The following is a 16,871-nucleotide window of genomic DNA, read 5'->3' as shown; positions in this document are numbered from 1 at the left end:
AGTGGTAATAAAGGAGGAAACTGAAAGCAAGGCAATGGAGATGCTGAATTTATATTACTTGATGACTTATTAGACATCAGACTATACAGGAAGAGTATAGTATTCTGCCTTGGGTGACTCAGATGACAGTAATGACATTCCTGGGGTGAAATTTGGGAGGAATATATTTAATACAGTTGGTGAGTTTCCTGAGATTCAACTAAGTGAAGTGTCTTAGAGTCAGTTTGATAAATGAATCTGGACCTCAGAAGAGAGATCTAGGATAGAAAGAGAGTTGAGAATCTTCTTTTTTTTGGTAAATAAAACCATGACGTTATAAGAAGTCACTCAGGAAAAGTGTACAGAGAAAAATGAGCAGAGAACCTAGGGTTGAGCTTTGGGAACGAATATTTAAGGTGTGCAAATAGTATATAAATATACAGTTAAAAGATACTGAGGCCAAGACAGAGTTTAGTAACTGGGAAGAAAAGTGGAATAGAAGTAAAGAAGTAGAGAAAGAGTTGGGGAAGGGAAACACTGGTCTCATTTGAAAGGGGGCAGGTGTCAGGAATCTATAGACTGATGTTATTGCTTGGCCTGAGTTACTATCACTGGGGCCCCAACAGACCATACAAATCTCTCCACTCCAAAATAAGCAGTTTATTACTTGTCTATAAACTTATTAGAAACAGTTTCTCAAGTACATACAATTTCTTCTCAAAATAATTTTATGGAATGAAAACAAATGTTCACCAGTTATGGCTTATGTCCCTCAAGAAAAGATTTTTTTAAATCCCCTGCATTTCCCATCCCAGTTCTGAGGCCTGAAAAGGTGTCAGTTCTTGGGTCAAAGAGAAGAGAGGGTGGCAAAATCTTGAGCTGTCCTACCAATGCAGGAACAATCTCCATTCGTTTTTTGGTCTAGAAACTCTCCTTTGGCTTCTTATGACCAACTGTTCACAGCTGTCTCCTCCTTTTAGTATCCAGGCCAGCAAAAGATTTACTCTGATTACCTCAGATGAAGCCAGGAAAGGTGCCTGGGTGAATTGCTTGTGCGGGGCCCTGGCAAATTTTATGGTTGCTCTGGGTATGGGAAAGATTGTTAGATCTTACTTTTCTTTTCCCTTCCTCACATTGCCCCTCTTCACTCAGTATCTCCACATGTGCTTGTCCAGATTAGAACTTGGAAGGTAAGGGGAGGCCTGACATGACTTTTTCTTGAAATGCTGTAACTCTGACAGATGTCTGGGGCTCTTTCTTTACTTTGCCTTGCCTTACTTGGGCACAGCCTTCTAGGGAATGGAGAGGCTGAGCCCCTGCAGTGAGAGTGGAAGAGCGAGTTTATGCTAGTTTCCAGGGGCTCTAGTCTCTCCTTATTAAGTTTCGTGAATCCAAGAGAGGAAGAGCAATGACTGCCTCCTTTGGGGCTTCCCCAAAGACCTCTACTTTTTATAATGAAAGCTGTTTCTCTTGGGCAATTTGGCCTTCACGGTCTTGCCGGAAGTGATGAGGGCCCCAAAGCCCTGTTTGTGGGAAAACGCGTAGGCAGAGCGTCGAGAGGCTGTGTGTTTCAGTTTGGTCCGGATTGGGTATGGCAGTGGATGTCTCATGCAGTGATGAATTCTGTCAATAATCTATAGTCAGAGCATGGGGGACAGGATTTTTATCCATAGAGGCAAAGGCTAAGAGGGTCATGAATTCTATTTGGATAGATTCCTGTTGCACTCACCTGGTCCACGCTGACGGGCCAGAACAGTGGTTTGAGAAACTGGTACCCAATCACAGGCAACATGCAGAGGATTATGCTGAGGATAACACTCAGCCACATCTGTGGCAGGTTCAGAGTGTTCCTGGCCACACCTGTAAACAAAGAGCCAGAAAGGGAAGGCGGGACCAACGCCTGGAAGGAGGGGGCTGTCAGCCTGAACTTAGGTACTTCTTCAGCCCAAAGAAAGAAGTTACTGATTTGGAAACAGTTTAGTCTCCTGAGAAAAATATAAACGCTAAAGGACTGTACTGGGGTCCTTGGTGTAGCCAAAGTCACTGTGAATTCACATGCCTTTGTCTCCCCCTAAAGGCCAGGCAAGGCAGCAGCGGTGAGGGTAGGTTCTAGGAGTCCTAGAGCACTGACCGAGACACAAAAATGGGATGGGGGGTTTTGGAGGGGAAAAATGAGTGGCTTGACAAAAAATAGGAACCAGTTATATACAGTAACATCTGTCTGTTATTTTGTCCTCATCAGAGTGGAGATGAGAGAGGGGAAAATTAATACAGGAGCTAAGAAGGCATTATGTCATAGTAGGAAGGACATCTGACTGGGAGTCAGGAGGCCTAGATTTGAGTCATTAAAAAAAACTTCCAGTCTCTAAAGTGGTGCAATAATTCTTGCCCTGTCTATCTTTCGGTCTGCTTGTAACGCTCAAATTAGGTAAGAAACTTAAAAATATCTTAGAGACTCTAATAAGGTAAAGTATTTTCGCTAGCTAGATTTTGAGTCCTTTTAGGGCTAAGATCATGTCTCAATCATATCTATATCCATGGAGTCTAATACATAGCAATAGCTGCTCAGTAAACATTTAATAAACAAATAGACTTGGTTCACACTCCCACCCCCAGCCCCAGCCCCAGCCCCTTGCCACACTGGGCAGAATATTACCTAGGAACTGGAAGATGTCGGGGAACAATAAGCATAAGCCATCACTGTACAGGAAGAATAAGACGCAAAAGTAGAAACCCAGGCTACCCCAGGTGAAGACATGGCTTATCATCGTCCAGTAGGTTGTCTCCAGTGTAATCTGAAAAGCACCCTCTTATGTACATTAGCCTACAACCCAGGATCTTCAGTTACCTCCCTTCTCCCATTTCATAAAAGGGGACACTCCCTTTCTGCCTCCCCTCCCTCCTTCCCTTCCTCTCTTCCAGACAGGCTCCCCATGCAATCCCCTTACCCCACCACCGGCCACACCTGCATTGTGACCACACAGAGCAAGGAGGTTTGCACTATCAGGGAGAAGGACTGGTAGTCGGAGATCTCCTTCCCATCTTTGCGCACTGAATTGTAAACAGTCCCCATAGGGATAAAGAACAGCACAAAGGAACTGTAGATCCCATGCAACAAACACTTCACAAATTCCTTCTTGTTGAAATACAGGTTGTGCTGGCCTGGCTCATACAGCTCTGGGAAGCGTAGGCTCCATGTTTCATTCACATCCTGGAAGCATCAGAGGGTAAGGAGGAAGGCTCAGGGTCTCTCCAAAGGTCCCATCTCCAGCAGAGTAGAGGCTTCTCCCCTCACTGAGTTTGCTGTTAGGCTGCCTAGGAGATTCCTCATGGATTACTTGAGATGTGGAACCAGAGAACAGAGCAGTGACCAGAACCTTTCTAAAGCCCTACTCTCTAGGCAGGGATATACGTGGTGGAAGAAAGCTAAAAGTTCATGATGGGGAGTTAAGAAAGGGGGAAGTTAGGATTGGGAGTAGAGGGAAGGAAGGACTGGAGCTTGGGTGGGGAGGCAACTGGGACATGAGTCCCTAGTTCTAAGTGTTCCTTTGGCTGAGTATTCTGTCAAAAGCCAGTGGGAGGCAAGAGGCGGCCGGTGGCATCCAGTTAGTCCGTTAGAGGTATTTCTGTTCTGTGATGCTCCTCCCATTCCCGTAGCCACTGGGAAACTCAGCTGAGGTAATTCTCTGTGAGGATGACATGGGACCATCTTCATCTCCTAAATCTAAAACTCTGGGTAACAAGGATTGAGGCTTGTTTTGAGAGGTTGTGGATCCCTAGATTTAGATCACTGAAGCTGTATAGCTGCTGAATGACAGAACTCATCCTCTTGCTGCTCTGAGGCTGGCAGCTACTTCACGGAGAGTTTCCTTCCTACCCTGATGGAGACCAGGAACCACGATCCCGTGATGTCCTCTTTCAGCTACTTTATTTCTCTTTGGAGGCTCCCTTTTTATTCTACGTACCCAGGACTGGAGGTTGGGTAGAAGAGGGAGAGGTAGGGCACCAGGACCCTCGTTGCCCAGGGAAATTTCCAAGAGGATTAGGCAGTACCCCCCAGGCTGACTCCCTACAATTTGAGGAATCAGACCCATACTTCCAAGCTTGGCCTTCAGGATTCTCGCCTAGGCCTCGCTTATCCCATTATCTCTTTATGGGTCTCTCCTTTCTGGAGCCCCTTGATTTATCTAGTCCTGCCCCAACAACTATTTCCTTCCACTTTTGTACACACTCCATTTATTGCACAGCACAATGTCTGTGTTTCTCTCTATGAAGAAAAACTTGACACAGGAAAGTTTGGGTTTCTGCAGCCGATGATTATTCTGTGGCAGAGTATACTTTACTTTATCCAATGATACCTCTCCAGGTGGTGAGCTCCCTCCCTTCCTCTAGAAATGATTCTATTTACATTTGACTTTGGAGCCTATCTCTTGGCTGCTGCTGTCCTTTTCATTCCTGGGAATACTCTTCAAGGGGCCAGGGGCTTCAGCCTTGACTAAGAGGTTTGTTGCTGGTCTTACCTGATCAAACAGACTCAAGCCCAGGACAGGGAGGGAGGTGTAGACCAGGTTGTAGAAAGTGATAAACCAGGTATCATAAACTGTCTGGAAGAACACCAAGGAGATTTCTTAGGAGATTTCTCTTTTCCAAAGTCTCAGCTCTACCTCCCAGCTTTAAGAGGACCCCTTCTGCCCTCCACCTACCCATCACCGTGATAACCTAGAACATGGTTTGGATTTCTGAAATTTGACCAAGAAAGCTGACTGCAGACTCTGTTTGGTCCCTGGGTCCTAGGCTGGGGCAAGGCCACATTACACTTGTTTGTGGCCAATCTGATGAGGATGATTTAGACCAACTCTACCATGACCTGTACTGCTCCTCTCTGCATGGAAAGGACCCAGAGTGGCTGCTAGGGAATGCTGAGTGTACCCCTGCACTCCCAGGCATGTAAGCCTCTGTGTTCTTTATCTGCTTTACGGCATTCAGTAGTTCTATAACCCTGGACACCTTCTAACACTGGCAAGCAGAACAGACCCATGAGCCTATAGTAGGCTACTTTCTTTCCTAGCCACAAGAGGTCAGCAGTAACATGTACATATACATACGCCTCCCACAAGCTAGGCTGGTGTTACTAGACACTAGGGGCAGACAAACCCACTACTGTCTGCTGACTGGTCTGTTTTCCTGGAGCCTTAAGGTCATAGCATAGCAAGGTCACAAAGGTAGTAGGGATCTCCCAAGATGATCGTTCCGGAGGTTGTTTCTCTTTGGGAATCCTGAGAAACTTCTTATAGGAAAAAGGGAATTCTCATAGAACATCAACATCCAAGGATCACTTCTCCCCACTTCTGTGGAGATTTCATACTCATTAGAGCAACAACAGTTTTTGGCAGGGTGGTATGTCTGGGTGAGGAAGGAGAAGTAAAGAGAAGCTGTGTTTCCAAGTGTTAGTTCAGTTCAGCCTGTTCCATAAAGATTACTCTGGATCCTAAAAAACTCTCAGATCCAGGAATCTCATCCCCACCACTCCCCACCTCCATTACATATGTTTGGAAATTCTAGGTCTCTATGTCATGGGAAAGATGAAAGTATCTTCTGGGAGAGTTCTGTGGGTAGAAGTCAAGGCTGAGTCAGAGCCAGGACAGAGTTTAGAACTCTAAGGTTAAGTGCAGGGTTAGGAGATGGGATCATCATGGGTGAGGAGTATAAAGGATGGATGGTGCCACATCATACACAGGTCTCTAGAGGTGAAAAAGGGTCTGAACTGGCTGAAGTGGAGGAAGATTAGAGAAGACCCACTTGACCAGAGTGGAGAATGCCACTTGAGCACTTACCTGTGCAGAGAACCCACTGTAGAAGGCATACCAGACATGCACCAGGGTGAAGGAAAAGTTTTTGTAAAAGAAGTAGCTTAGAAACTTGCACATGCGATTATAGGACCAGCGGCCATGAACCAAGAGCAGACGCTGAAGATAGCGGAACTGGGAGAAGGCGTAGTCGCTGCTGAGCATGGCCTGCATCCCCTCCTGGCCACTGATGCCGACTCCAATGTGGGCAGCTGCAAAGGAACCCCAGGAAATTTTCAGCCAAAGAGCTTTCTCTCTGGGCTCCCAGCCTGGGAAGTGTACGATTAAGGCTGAGATCGCGTTTCATGTACCTCTTATTTTACACCTGAAAAACACTGGTAGGCCCAGCTGAAGTGCCATTTACTTAATGGAGTCTTTTCTCCTCAGTGGATTTCCCTTCCCCCACAAGTCAGAAAACAGCCCCTTCATTCACGCTTTGTTTTGGATGCTGCCCCCCGAGATTACCGGGTATGGCTAGCATTATTGTAGAAGTCTGTCCTTGATGGTCTTTGTACTTACTATAGCCATCTGGGCTCTCCCCTACTGCCCAGGTGCTCAGGTAAAAAAATTTCTTGTTATCTCTTGATAACAGATTCAGGATGGATATCAACCTAACACATTATTTATTTATCTAAGTTTATCTAAGGAGCTAACTCCAACTGTTGGGAGAACAGTGATGTACATACTTTGTTAGTAAGAAATGAGTTCTTCAGGAAGCTTAAGGTGTCTTTTTCTGGATAAAGCAAGGGAGACTCGGGTTCAATCCCTGGGTCAGGAAGATTCCCTGGAGAAGGGAATGGCTATGCACTCCAGTAGTCTTGCTTGGAGAATTCCATGGACAGAGGAGCCTAGCGGACTACAGGTCATGGGGTCGCATAGAGTCAGACATGTCGAGCAACTAACACTTTCACTTTTATGCTTGATGGAAGATAAGACTTAAATTTCTAAAAGTTTTAATTGGCCTGTGGTAGTATAGATTAAATTCTTTGATCTTCTGGTACATACCGATTACACTGCTTAACAGAATAACTAAAACCTCTGAGGCCCTAAAAGTCAAATAAGTTCCAGAAACTGGAGAAAGAGAGCAAGAACGCTTCCTAGTGTTGAAACTGAGGCTGGCATATATGCTAGTGTCTTCAGTATGGGAGAGAGGTTGGGCTAGAGGACCCCTAGATGTGATCATAGCTCACAGAACTATAAGCTGCTGGAGACTAACAGCGTTCAGCTGAAATTAACACCAGTTTCAGCCATTTGCTTCTATTACTCTGAAGCATCAGTAAGTTTGCTATTCTTCTCCAGCCAGGGGAGTCAGGGAAAGCTCTTGGGAATAACGCCTCAGAGAGGAAAAGATCCCTGCATCAGGCTGCATAGCTAATTCCCTGGTTGGGCAGCCCTGTTGTCTGCCTAACATTGTTCAACTCTACAGCCTTCAAGAAAGGAACCAACCATGACTCCGGCCCCAGGGTCCTTTCTGTGGGCTTTGATGCCATCTCAACAAGATGGGTGTTGTGGTTGCACAGCTTGTTCTCTGAGCATGTGCTTGTGTTCTTGTTGGAGCCATGGGTATCTGAGTACATGAGTGTTACATGCATGAATCTGAATGTGTGTGCATGACTGTATGTAATGATGTATAAATAAGTGGGTACTCAGGTGCCGAGGAACATGGATGAAGTTGCAACAGTATAAATGCACAATACATACAGGACATATGCAGGAGAATGAACCAGCAGCACAGAGCCACACACATCAGTTTTGCCCATGGAAGAAGGAAAGGGCGAGCCCACGGCTAGGCACTACTGCCCCCGACCCCTCACATGCCTTTGATCATGCTGACGTCATTGGCCCCGTCCCCGATGGCCAGTGTCACCGCCTTCTTGTACTTCTTCACCAGTTCTACCACCTGGGCTTTCTGGAGGGGTGTCATCCGGCAGCAGATCACCCCCTTGCACATGCATGCCGTCCGCACCAGTTCCAACTCCAGGTTTCCTTCTAGAGCGTGGGCCTGCAGCACCAGGACACATCTACATTCCAGGCTGCCCCAAAAGCTCTTGGGACAGAACCTTCCTTGGCCCTCTCTTTCCCCTCCGTTCTCCCCTCTCAGGCAGAGCTGCTCCCAAGATGCTCCATTCCCAGTGAAGCCAAGCCCCCAGGTCAGTTCTAGGTATCCTGACCCAGCTTCCAGTAGGAAACCATGAGAGTCTCTCACTACGTCAAATTGGTTGACTGGGTTAAAAGGCCCAGAGACCTTTTGGAGGACCTGGTTCTGCTCACTTCCCTCCTTCCTCAAGTAATGGGCAACATCAGCAGTGAAGAATTTGGAGAAGGAAGGAATAAGCCCTTGGCTTCTCTTTCCTCATTACTCCTGCCTAGAGAAGGCCGGGGGAAAGGTGTCTGACAGGGAGGGGGACTAGGGTAACTCAAGGAATAGCAAAAGGATCTTGAAATTTCCCTGAAGTGGGTTGGACCTAAGAAAAGATTTCCTTGGAAGAAGAGAACAGAGTTGTAGATCTGTGTTGCCCACCAGACTGTAGCCATTGATGATTAAGCCATAGCTGCCATTGGGCACCTCCTCAGGTATTTTGAAGGGTGGTTGGGGCTTTGTGGCGAGGTAACTGTTTACGGGGTCTGATTCCAGTAGAGAGTCGGGTTTCATCTTTTCCCTTGCTGACCTGTAAGCCAAGAGTGATGATTAATGTCTGACCGGAAGCCTTAGAGCTTAGGAAGGAAAAGGTGTCCTAAAGTGAAAATGGGCCAGATGGATGCAGAGCCTCTGCAGAGTACCTTCCAGGGCCTCAGACACAACCACCTCCTGAGACCTGCCCCCGCCTTGCGTGTGATCTACACGTGACACTTCTCCACTTCCACACACTCCTTGAGCTCTAATGCCTCTTCACAAAATTCTCTCAGATATTTTAGGACTTTTGTTTTGCCCTCCCCCACTTCTTCTCTGTCCCTTCTGGTAATGTGGGAGCCATACTGGGGGAAGAGATGGGTAGGAAATCTTGGTTCCAGTGACAGGCTGTGGCAGTTCTTCCCTCATACCTGAGTTCTCCTCCAACAGTCTCATCATTGTTGCCTTCCACGATAAATATCTCATCCATCTCATCCTCGAATATGTTACAGGCATAGGCAATGTTCACAGCGGTCTCTGCAGGGCAAGGGGGAACACAGGTCGCATTTGGCTGGGACAGGGTCTTTACAGTGCACAGGCATAAGGTGCAGACACGTGGGCTGCAGACCCCATGTGTCCACAGCTGCCATGGATGCATTTGAATGTGTTTTTCATGAGTCAGTAGAGACTATCTTCAAACATCCACAGGACAGACTTGTAAGTTATTGATCAATAACTAGTATCATTCTGACTTAGCTTCCTCTAGGAAGCTTTCCTTATTACGTAAAGCAATTCCAGTCTGTACTCACTTCTCCAGGCAATCTGGATATACTTCCTTGATCAGTACTGTGCCCGTTTCTATGCTAGATTTTATGGGGGACTGAGATATATTTAGGCTGTAGCATTGGTCAGGCAAGGAGCTCCCCTTACCTTGCTTATCTCCAGTTAAAACCCAAATTTTAATTTTGGCTTTGTTCAGGGTGAGGATCGTCTCAGGTACTCCATCCTGCAGCTTGTCTTCTATGGCTGTGGCCCCTAACAGCTTGGAACAGAGATATCAGTGAGAGAGGAAAAGGAAGAGACTCATGGCATTTTGTTGTTGATCAGTTGCTCAGTCATATCTGACTCTTTGTGACCCCATGGACTGCAGCATGCCAGGCTTCCCTGTCCCTCACTATCTCCCACAGTTTGCTCAACTCATATCCATTGAGTCGATGCCATCCAACCATCATCCTCTGTCACCCTCTTCTCCTCCTGCCTTTAATCTTTCCCAGCATTTAGTGGTATCCAACAACTTGACTGGCACCTTAGTATCCTCTTTAGTAAGCTGGCTCTGTCCTGGCACAAGGGCCTCAATGGCATAAAACTCACGGCCTTCTGCCCTTCAACAGATACACTTCTTCAATTACACACTGACATCAAATTTAGAAACAGAATATAAGGAATCAAAGAGGGAAAAGACTGACTAAGTCGTACATGAAGCTTTGTGCCACTTCTAAACCCTCTGTTTCTCAGCACACTTTTCCTTCTCTCTTGCTCTCAGAGCACGTTTCCTGGCCTTGGTCTCCAAAAGTGGTATGTCTCAGACAAGGGACTCCCAAATCCAACTCGTTTTTCAGCTCTAAAAGAGTTTGGATGAACTTCATTTGTTTGCATCTACTGAGGGCTTCTGAGGTTTTCAAGGCCTTTCCCACACTAGATCAAAAGCATGTTGGTCCACACCATGCCTTCTTCTCAATGATATCCTACTGATCACAGGGATGGGCACCAACACTGAGTCTGAGGAACTGACAGATGGACAAACGACTGACTGATTGCTGCTGGGCCTCTAAAAGGACAGACTAGAAACACCACAGAGCTAACCATGGAAGGAGATTTGTGACCTTTGGCACCTCTAAATTCTCCCATTTGGTATCAGCAATTTCTCTTATTTTTACTAAAATAATTTTATTTATTTATTTTTGGCTGTGCTGGGTCTTCATTGCTGTCTGGGCTTTTTTCTAGTTGTGGTGTGCAGGCTTCTCACTGTGGTAGCTTCTCTTGTTGAGGAGTATGGCCTCTAGGGCAGGCGGGCTTCAGTAGCTGTAACACATAGGCTCAATAATTGTGGCTCCCAGGCTCTAGAGCACAGGCTCAGTAGTTGTGGCACAGGAGCTTAGTTGCTCCATGGAGTGCGGGATCTTCCCAGATCAGGGATTGAACCCATGTCTCCTACATTGGCGGGTGAATTCTTAAGCACTAGACCACAGCAATTTCTCTTTTTATAGCAGAGCCTGTATCAATCTGGTCAAAAATGTTGGGGTCATCCTTAACTTCTTTTATCATATTCTATAATCCACCAGCAAATTCTGTTGGCTCTACTGTTTAAAAGTGTACATAATTTGATCATTTCTCACCACTTCCGCTACTTCTATCTGATCCAAGCCATTATCATTTCTCTCTGGTACTACTGCAGTTACTTTCTACTTGGTCTCCCTGTGTCTGCACTTGCTCCTTTACAGCATAATCCCCACATGGCAGTCAGACTAATCATTGTAAAAGCTATCACATGCCTCCTCTGGTTGAGCTGTTCAGTGGTTTTTCATGTCTCACTATAAGTCTTTATACCAGCCTGTCAAGACCTGCTACTGCTTCTCTGTTTCATGTCCTTTTATTCTCTCCTTGCTTACACTGTATCAGTCACATCAGCTGCCTTGCTCTTCAACTAACAAATTAGGTCTGCTCCTGTTTCATGGTCCTCGCTTTTACTATTCCTTCTTTCTGGAAAACTGACTCCCCAGAGATCTGCTTGGCTTGTACCTTCTTCAGATCTCTGCTCAGATGTCTTTTTCATAGTGAGGACGAAGTGCCTTATTTAAAATAGCAGTTATGCTCTCTCTTCTATAACACACACACACATGCAATGTGCTAATACTCCCAACCCTTCTTCCTGGCTTTATTTTCTTCCACAGAACTGTCACACCTAACATACTATGTATATATATTACTTTTTGGTCTGTTTTGTCTACTACTACATGCTCAGGGCTTAAAACAGTACCTGGCAAAGCACTTAATAAAATATTGTTGAATGAAAGAGTGAATACTATTGTCTTGATTATTCCATCAATTAATTCCATCATTTATTTTCATTTCTCCCTGCCTTCCTTCATCAAGTATTCAGTGGGCATCGTAAATAGCAAATACTTTTTGTACATCATTCAGACCTTGATTTCTTCCAGATTACTTAGCTTCTGTGGACATCTTTGGGATAAGAAACACTGCCAGAAAGATGAAATTTACAACCAATGCATTTTTCATTATTTATGGATTTCAAAGATGCACAATATCCTGAGTCAGCTTGGATTCTATATCCAGAGACAGCCTGAACCTATGACTTGCTGGAAGCCATTCTCAGAGTCCTTGTTCAGTCTCCCAACTGCTCCCCTGCCCCTAATCTGTCCCTGATTTTCGCACACTAACCATCAGGTCTCTTTCAATCTCTTCGTAGATAATTGATATTTTATTTTCCCGATCCTCCAAAGACAAGCAGGCTTCACTGTGCTTCTTGCTCCAGTCCTGGAAGAATGCACTGTCCAGTTCTCGGTAGGCCACCATGAGGGTGCGAAGGCCATCACTGGCAAAATCCTGGAAGACATGTGTGCACTGAGTGGACTTGGGCTGAGTTAGGGCTGAGTCAGGAATGACAGACTAGCCCCACAGGCTCCCTCTGCCCATGAGAGAGGGTTTATTGCCTAGTATCACAGGGCTACTACCTAACCAGAAAACACCTGTTTTCTCAGTCAGATGTCCTAAAGATAAGGCCAGTATAGCTGTGTATAAAGTCTGAGAATACTTCCGAGAGACAGAAGATTCTAACTTCTACCTATGGTTAGGCAGTTTGCTGTGACCGTGGTAAAGAATGAAGCCTTCAGACTTCTTCTAAAATTGGGATAGTAATTCACCCTCCACACAGAAGATAATGATGTTTATAATATGAGAAAGAAGGGAGTGATAAAGCAAAAAGGAATTTTTATAAAAAATAAGGGTGTTACTGGTTTTTTTTACAAGCATACATTCATTTATTTTCGTTTCTCCCTGCCTTCCTTCATCAAGTATTCGTGGGCATCTTAAACAGCAAATTTGTGTGTTTGTCTACAGCTGGTTGGTTTCCCAGGTGGCTCAGTGGTAAAAAATCCACCTGCCCAAACAGGAGATGCGAGTTCATCCCCTGGTTTGGGAAGATGCCCTGGAGAAGGAAATGGCAACCCACTCCCTTTCTTGCCTGGGAAATCCCATGGACCTCTGAGGAGCCTGGTAGGCTACAGTCCATGGGGTTGCAAAGAGTCAGACATGACTTAGCAACTAAACCATCACCACCACCTACAGCTGGTTGGCTCAGCTGATTTAGTCACAGCCAAGAGTGCTAATGAGGTCACTGCTGAAATGCTCTCTGGGTAAGTTAGTACCTTTTGCTCTTTGGCCACCAATGTATCCTGCTGCTGCTGCTAAGTCACGTCAGTCGTGTCCGACTCTGTGCGATCCCATAAGACGGCAGCCCACCAGGCTCCTCTGTCCCTGGGATTCTCCAGGCAAGAACACTGGAATGGGTTGCCATTTCCTTCTCCAATGCACGAAAGTGAAAAGTGAAAGTGAAGTCACTCAGTTGTGTCCCACTCTTCGCGACCCCGTGGACTGTAGCCTACCAGGCACCTCCGTCTATGGAATTTTCCAGGCAAGAGTACTGGAGTGGGTTGCCATTGCCTTTTCCTAATGTATCCTAACTAACCACAACTAATTATCTTGCAGAAGTATACTCTTGGTTACAAGGAAAGCAGGGTGACAGTGTGGGTAGTTTAGGACACAATCCATATCTAACTGAAAATGGGTTAGAAGCAGACTTTGTGTATTGAGAACTGCAAATGAATAACAATTCTACACAATCACTGGTAATAGTGAGCTTTAAAATAATTCACTGTGGCATCACAAGACCAAAGAGAAACAGAATTTATCACCTTGATATTTTGTTATTAGTTCTCTGTATAACTCCTGAGTACTTCACGTTAGCTGTCAGGTAAAAATAACATTCAGGAATATCTGTAGAGAATCCTATCTCTTTTTAAAAAATTAATTAACTTATTTGGCTGTGCCTAGTCTTAGTTGCAGCATGTGAGATCTAGTTCCCTGACCTGGTCCCCTGCACTGAGACTGCAGAGTCTTAACCACTGGACCACCAGGGAAGTCCATGAATCCTCTCTCTTAAATCTCTTTACTGTTGACAGGTGAAGCTATAAAAAAGAAGGCTGAGAGATGCTCTCAAGAGACTTCTTACAAAGGAAAAATCTTCATACTGGTTTCCCTAATGGTTGCACCAGTTTATATTCCCACCAACAGTATATGAAGGTTCCCTTTTCTCCACATCCTCACCAACCCTTGTTATTTCTTGTCTTCTTGATTATTTAAAATAGAATTACCATATGATCCAGATCCAGCTATTCCAATTCTGGGTATTTATATTTATCCAAATAAAATGAAATCACTAATTCAGAAAGATACATGCACCCTTATGTTCACTGCAGCAATATTTACAACAGTCAAGACATGGAAACAGCCTAAGTGTCCACTGATGAATGGAACACTTCACACTCATAAAAAGTAGAAATCTTGCTATCTGTGACAAATAGATGGACCTTCACAGTATTATGTTGTTTGAAATAAATCAGATAAAGAAAGACCAGACACCATATGATTTCACTCATATGTGGAATCTAAAAAACAAACAAATGAACAAACAAAACAAAAACAAACTCATAGATAAAGAGAACAGATTGGGGGTTACTAGAGGGGAGACGGAGAAGGCAATGGCACCCCACTCCAGTACTTTTGCCTGGAAAATCCCATGGACGGAGTAGCCTGATAGGCTGTAGTACATGAGGTCGCTAAAAGTCAGACACAACTGAGAGACTTCCCTTTCACTTTTCACTTTCCTGCATTGGAGAAGGAAATGGCAACCCACTCCAGTGTTCTTGCCTAGAGAGTCCCAGGGACGGGGGAGCCTGGTGGGCTGCCGTCTATGGGGTCACACAGAGTTGGACACGACTGAAGCGACTTAGCAGCAGCAGCAGCAGAGGGGAAAGGGGTTGGGGGGTGAAAGGGGGTCAACTGATGGGGATGGGTGATAACAAGACAAAGTGGTGATCACTTTGAAGTATATGCAAGTATCACATTATAATGGCGTACACCTAAAACTTATTTAATATTACATACCAATTTTACCTCAATAATATACATACATATATGCACATATATATTCAGGAATTAAAAATATACATCAGCCATTTAAAAAAAGGAAGAGATATGGCAGAAATTGATCTTGCATGGCATACTGATACGAGGACTTGGCAAGCTTAACAATACATTGACAGATTCTTAATCCATTCAACAAATACTTTAGCAGACTGTCCTTAACATTATTTCCTACATATCTCTTACTTGTATGTTTTTCTTTTCCCTTGTGGGGGGCAAATTGGGGTCCTGGGGTCCTGACTGCTGCTTGTTTTTGTGTGATCTGTTTGCTGGATTCCTGTCTTAGAGGGCTTGGAGCTGTGCTTCTGCATAAATGGGTTTCTGGAACTTGACTCTTACAGAATATTCTCAATGGTTAATAGACTAATGTAGTCAGGCTCCACTATGGGCGTCTGTTAAGGTTGGTTGCAGGTCAAAAGATTTGAAATGGTTTTATGATTCCCCTTTGAATCTAGTCTGTGGAAATGCTGAGAAGATACCCAAATTCATGTGTTCTGGACGGTTAAAAGATAAGGGAGGTTTTCAGAGTAGCCTATCACACACACACACACAGCCTATAACACACACACACACACACACTGAAGAAACAAAACTGTGACCTCAGGAAACCAGTTTGAGAGTTGTCCTATGAGGGACACATCAGTGGTTTTTTTCAAAAACTAGAGATACAATGCTATGTACCATAAAAATCACCCTATTAAAGTACACAATTAAGTGTAATATATAGGTATACAATTAAGTACACAATTATGTATAATATAATGTATATGTATATATACGTATACACCTGCAATGTGGGAGACCTGGGTTCGATCCCTGAGTAGGGAAAATCCCCTGGAGAAGAGAACGGCTACCTACTCCAGTATTCTGGCCTGGAGAATTCCATGGACTGTATAGTCCATGGGGTTACAAAGAATCGAACACAACTCAGCAACTTTCACTTTCTATGTATCTATATGTCTATATACTGATAAAGTTGTGCAACCATCACTACTATCTTAATCCCAAACATTTTCATCATCTCTGAGATGATGAAACCCCATTACCTATTAGCAGTCATTCCCATTCCCTTTTTCTAGAGCCCCTGGTAACCACTAATCTACTTTCTCTTCTGCAGATTTGCCTGTTCTGTACATTTCATATAAATGAAATCATACAATACTGGCCCTTTGTGCCTGGCTTCTTTCACTTAGCATAATGTCTTCAAGGTTTATCATGCTACACATTGTAGCATGTATTAAGTATGTCATTCCCTTCTGTGACTGGCTAGCATTCACTGTAGAGATTTATCACATTTTATTTACTCATTCATCCACTGATGGGGATCTGGGTGGTTTCTGTATGAATAATGCTGATATAAGCATTAGTGTACACATTTTTGTGTGAAGGTAAGTTTTCATTTCCCTTGGGAATACACCTAGGCGTGGAACTGCTGGGTCATATGACAACTCTGTGCTTAACTTTTTCAGGAACTGCCATTGCCAGACTGTTTTCCAAAATGGCTGTACCATTTTACATTCTCGTCAGCAATGTGTGCAGGGTACAATTTTTCTATATCCTTGGCAGTACTCATTATTGTCTGATCATCTGTTTGATTTTAGTTACTTTAGTGATGTGAAGTAGCATCTTGTGATTTGATTTGCTTTCCCCTGATGGCTATGACATTGAACATCTTTTCATGTGCCTATTGACCATTTGTTCTCTGATTTTCGACTATGTGTTAATGTAGGGCCACGCCAAAATGTCCTAATAAAATAGCATTTCCTCCAAACTATTTCTTCCTTAAAATACTTCTCTGATCTGCCTTTTCCCCCATCACATCCCCTGTCCCATCTCTCCAACCCTTGATATATCCAGGTTTAGGGGTAGAAACCTCAGAGAGCATGAATATGGTTTTCCTTTCTAATGTTAGCATACTGGAGCCATTCTCTCCGTTACATCTCAAATCCCAGAAGGTGGAAGTGGAGTGCGGCAGGTAGGCACCTGTGGGGATTCTAACCCTATAAATAACAGAGGATGGTGTCACACAGTCACCTAAACAGTCCAGGCCTGGTGATTTCTGCTCCATACCTAAAAGCAGTCTGTTCCTGTCATGACTGGGCCAGGAATCACAGAGTGAACTGTCCTGATTGTACTAAATGTTCCTACAACAT

The 16,871-nt window shown here is 44.5% G+C and overlaps 1 protein-coding gene across 1 annotated transcript in view; it reads right to left on the bottom strand.

Moving 5' to 3' along the window:
• Positions 1 to 624: 624 nt before the first annotated feature.
• Positions 625 to 16,871, bottom strand: part of LOC109563001 (phospholipid-transporting ATPase FetA-like) — a 111,826-nt gene continuing 95,579 nt past the window's right edge. The window contains exons 19-29 of the mRNA XM_070794723.1: positions 11,896 to 12,060; positions 9,367 to 9,478; positions 8,868 to 8,973; positions 8,347 to 8,494; positions 7,644 to 7,827; positions 5,814 to 6,037; positions 4,500 to 4,583; positions 2,945 to 3,190; positions 2,636 to 2,774; positions 1,709 to 1,839; positions 625 to 1,613 (exon numbers count right to left, since the gene is read on the bottom strand). Of these exons, the coding sequence (XP_070650824.1) occupies positions 1,422 to 1,613; positions 1,709 to 1,839; positions 2,636 to 2,774; positions 2,945 to 3,190; positions 4,500 to 4,583; positions 5,814 to 6,037; positions 7,644 to 7,827; positions 8,347 to 8,494; positions 8,868 to 8,973; positions 9,367 to 9,478; positions 11,896 to 12,060 (1,731 nt within the window). The 3' untranslated portion in view covers positions 625 to 1,421. The remainder of the gene's footprint in view (positions 1,614 to 1,708; positions 1,840 to 2,635; positions 2,775 to 2,944; positions 3,191 to 4,499; positions 4,584 to 5,813; positions 6,038 to 7,643; positions 7,828 to 8,346; positions 8,495 to 8,867; positions 8,974 to 9,366; positions 9,479 to 11,895; positions 12,061 to 16,871) is intronic.

This window comes from Bos indicus, chromosome 8 (genome assembly GCF_029378745.1).
Source record: "Bos indicus isolate NIAB-ARS_2022 breed Sahiwal x Tharparkar chromosome 8, NIAB-ARS_B.indTharparkar_mat_pri_1.0, whole genome shotgun sequence".
Lineage (NCBI taxonomy): Eukaryota > Metazoa > Chordata > Mammalia > Artiodactyla > Bovidae > Bos > Bos indicus.
The sequence above is the reverse complement of the archived record's forward strand: the minus strand, read 5'-3'. Positions and strand labels throughout refer to the sequence as shown.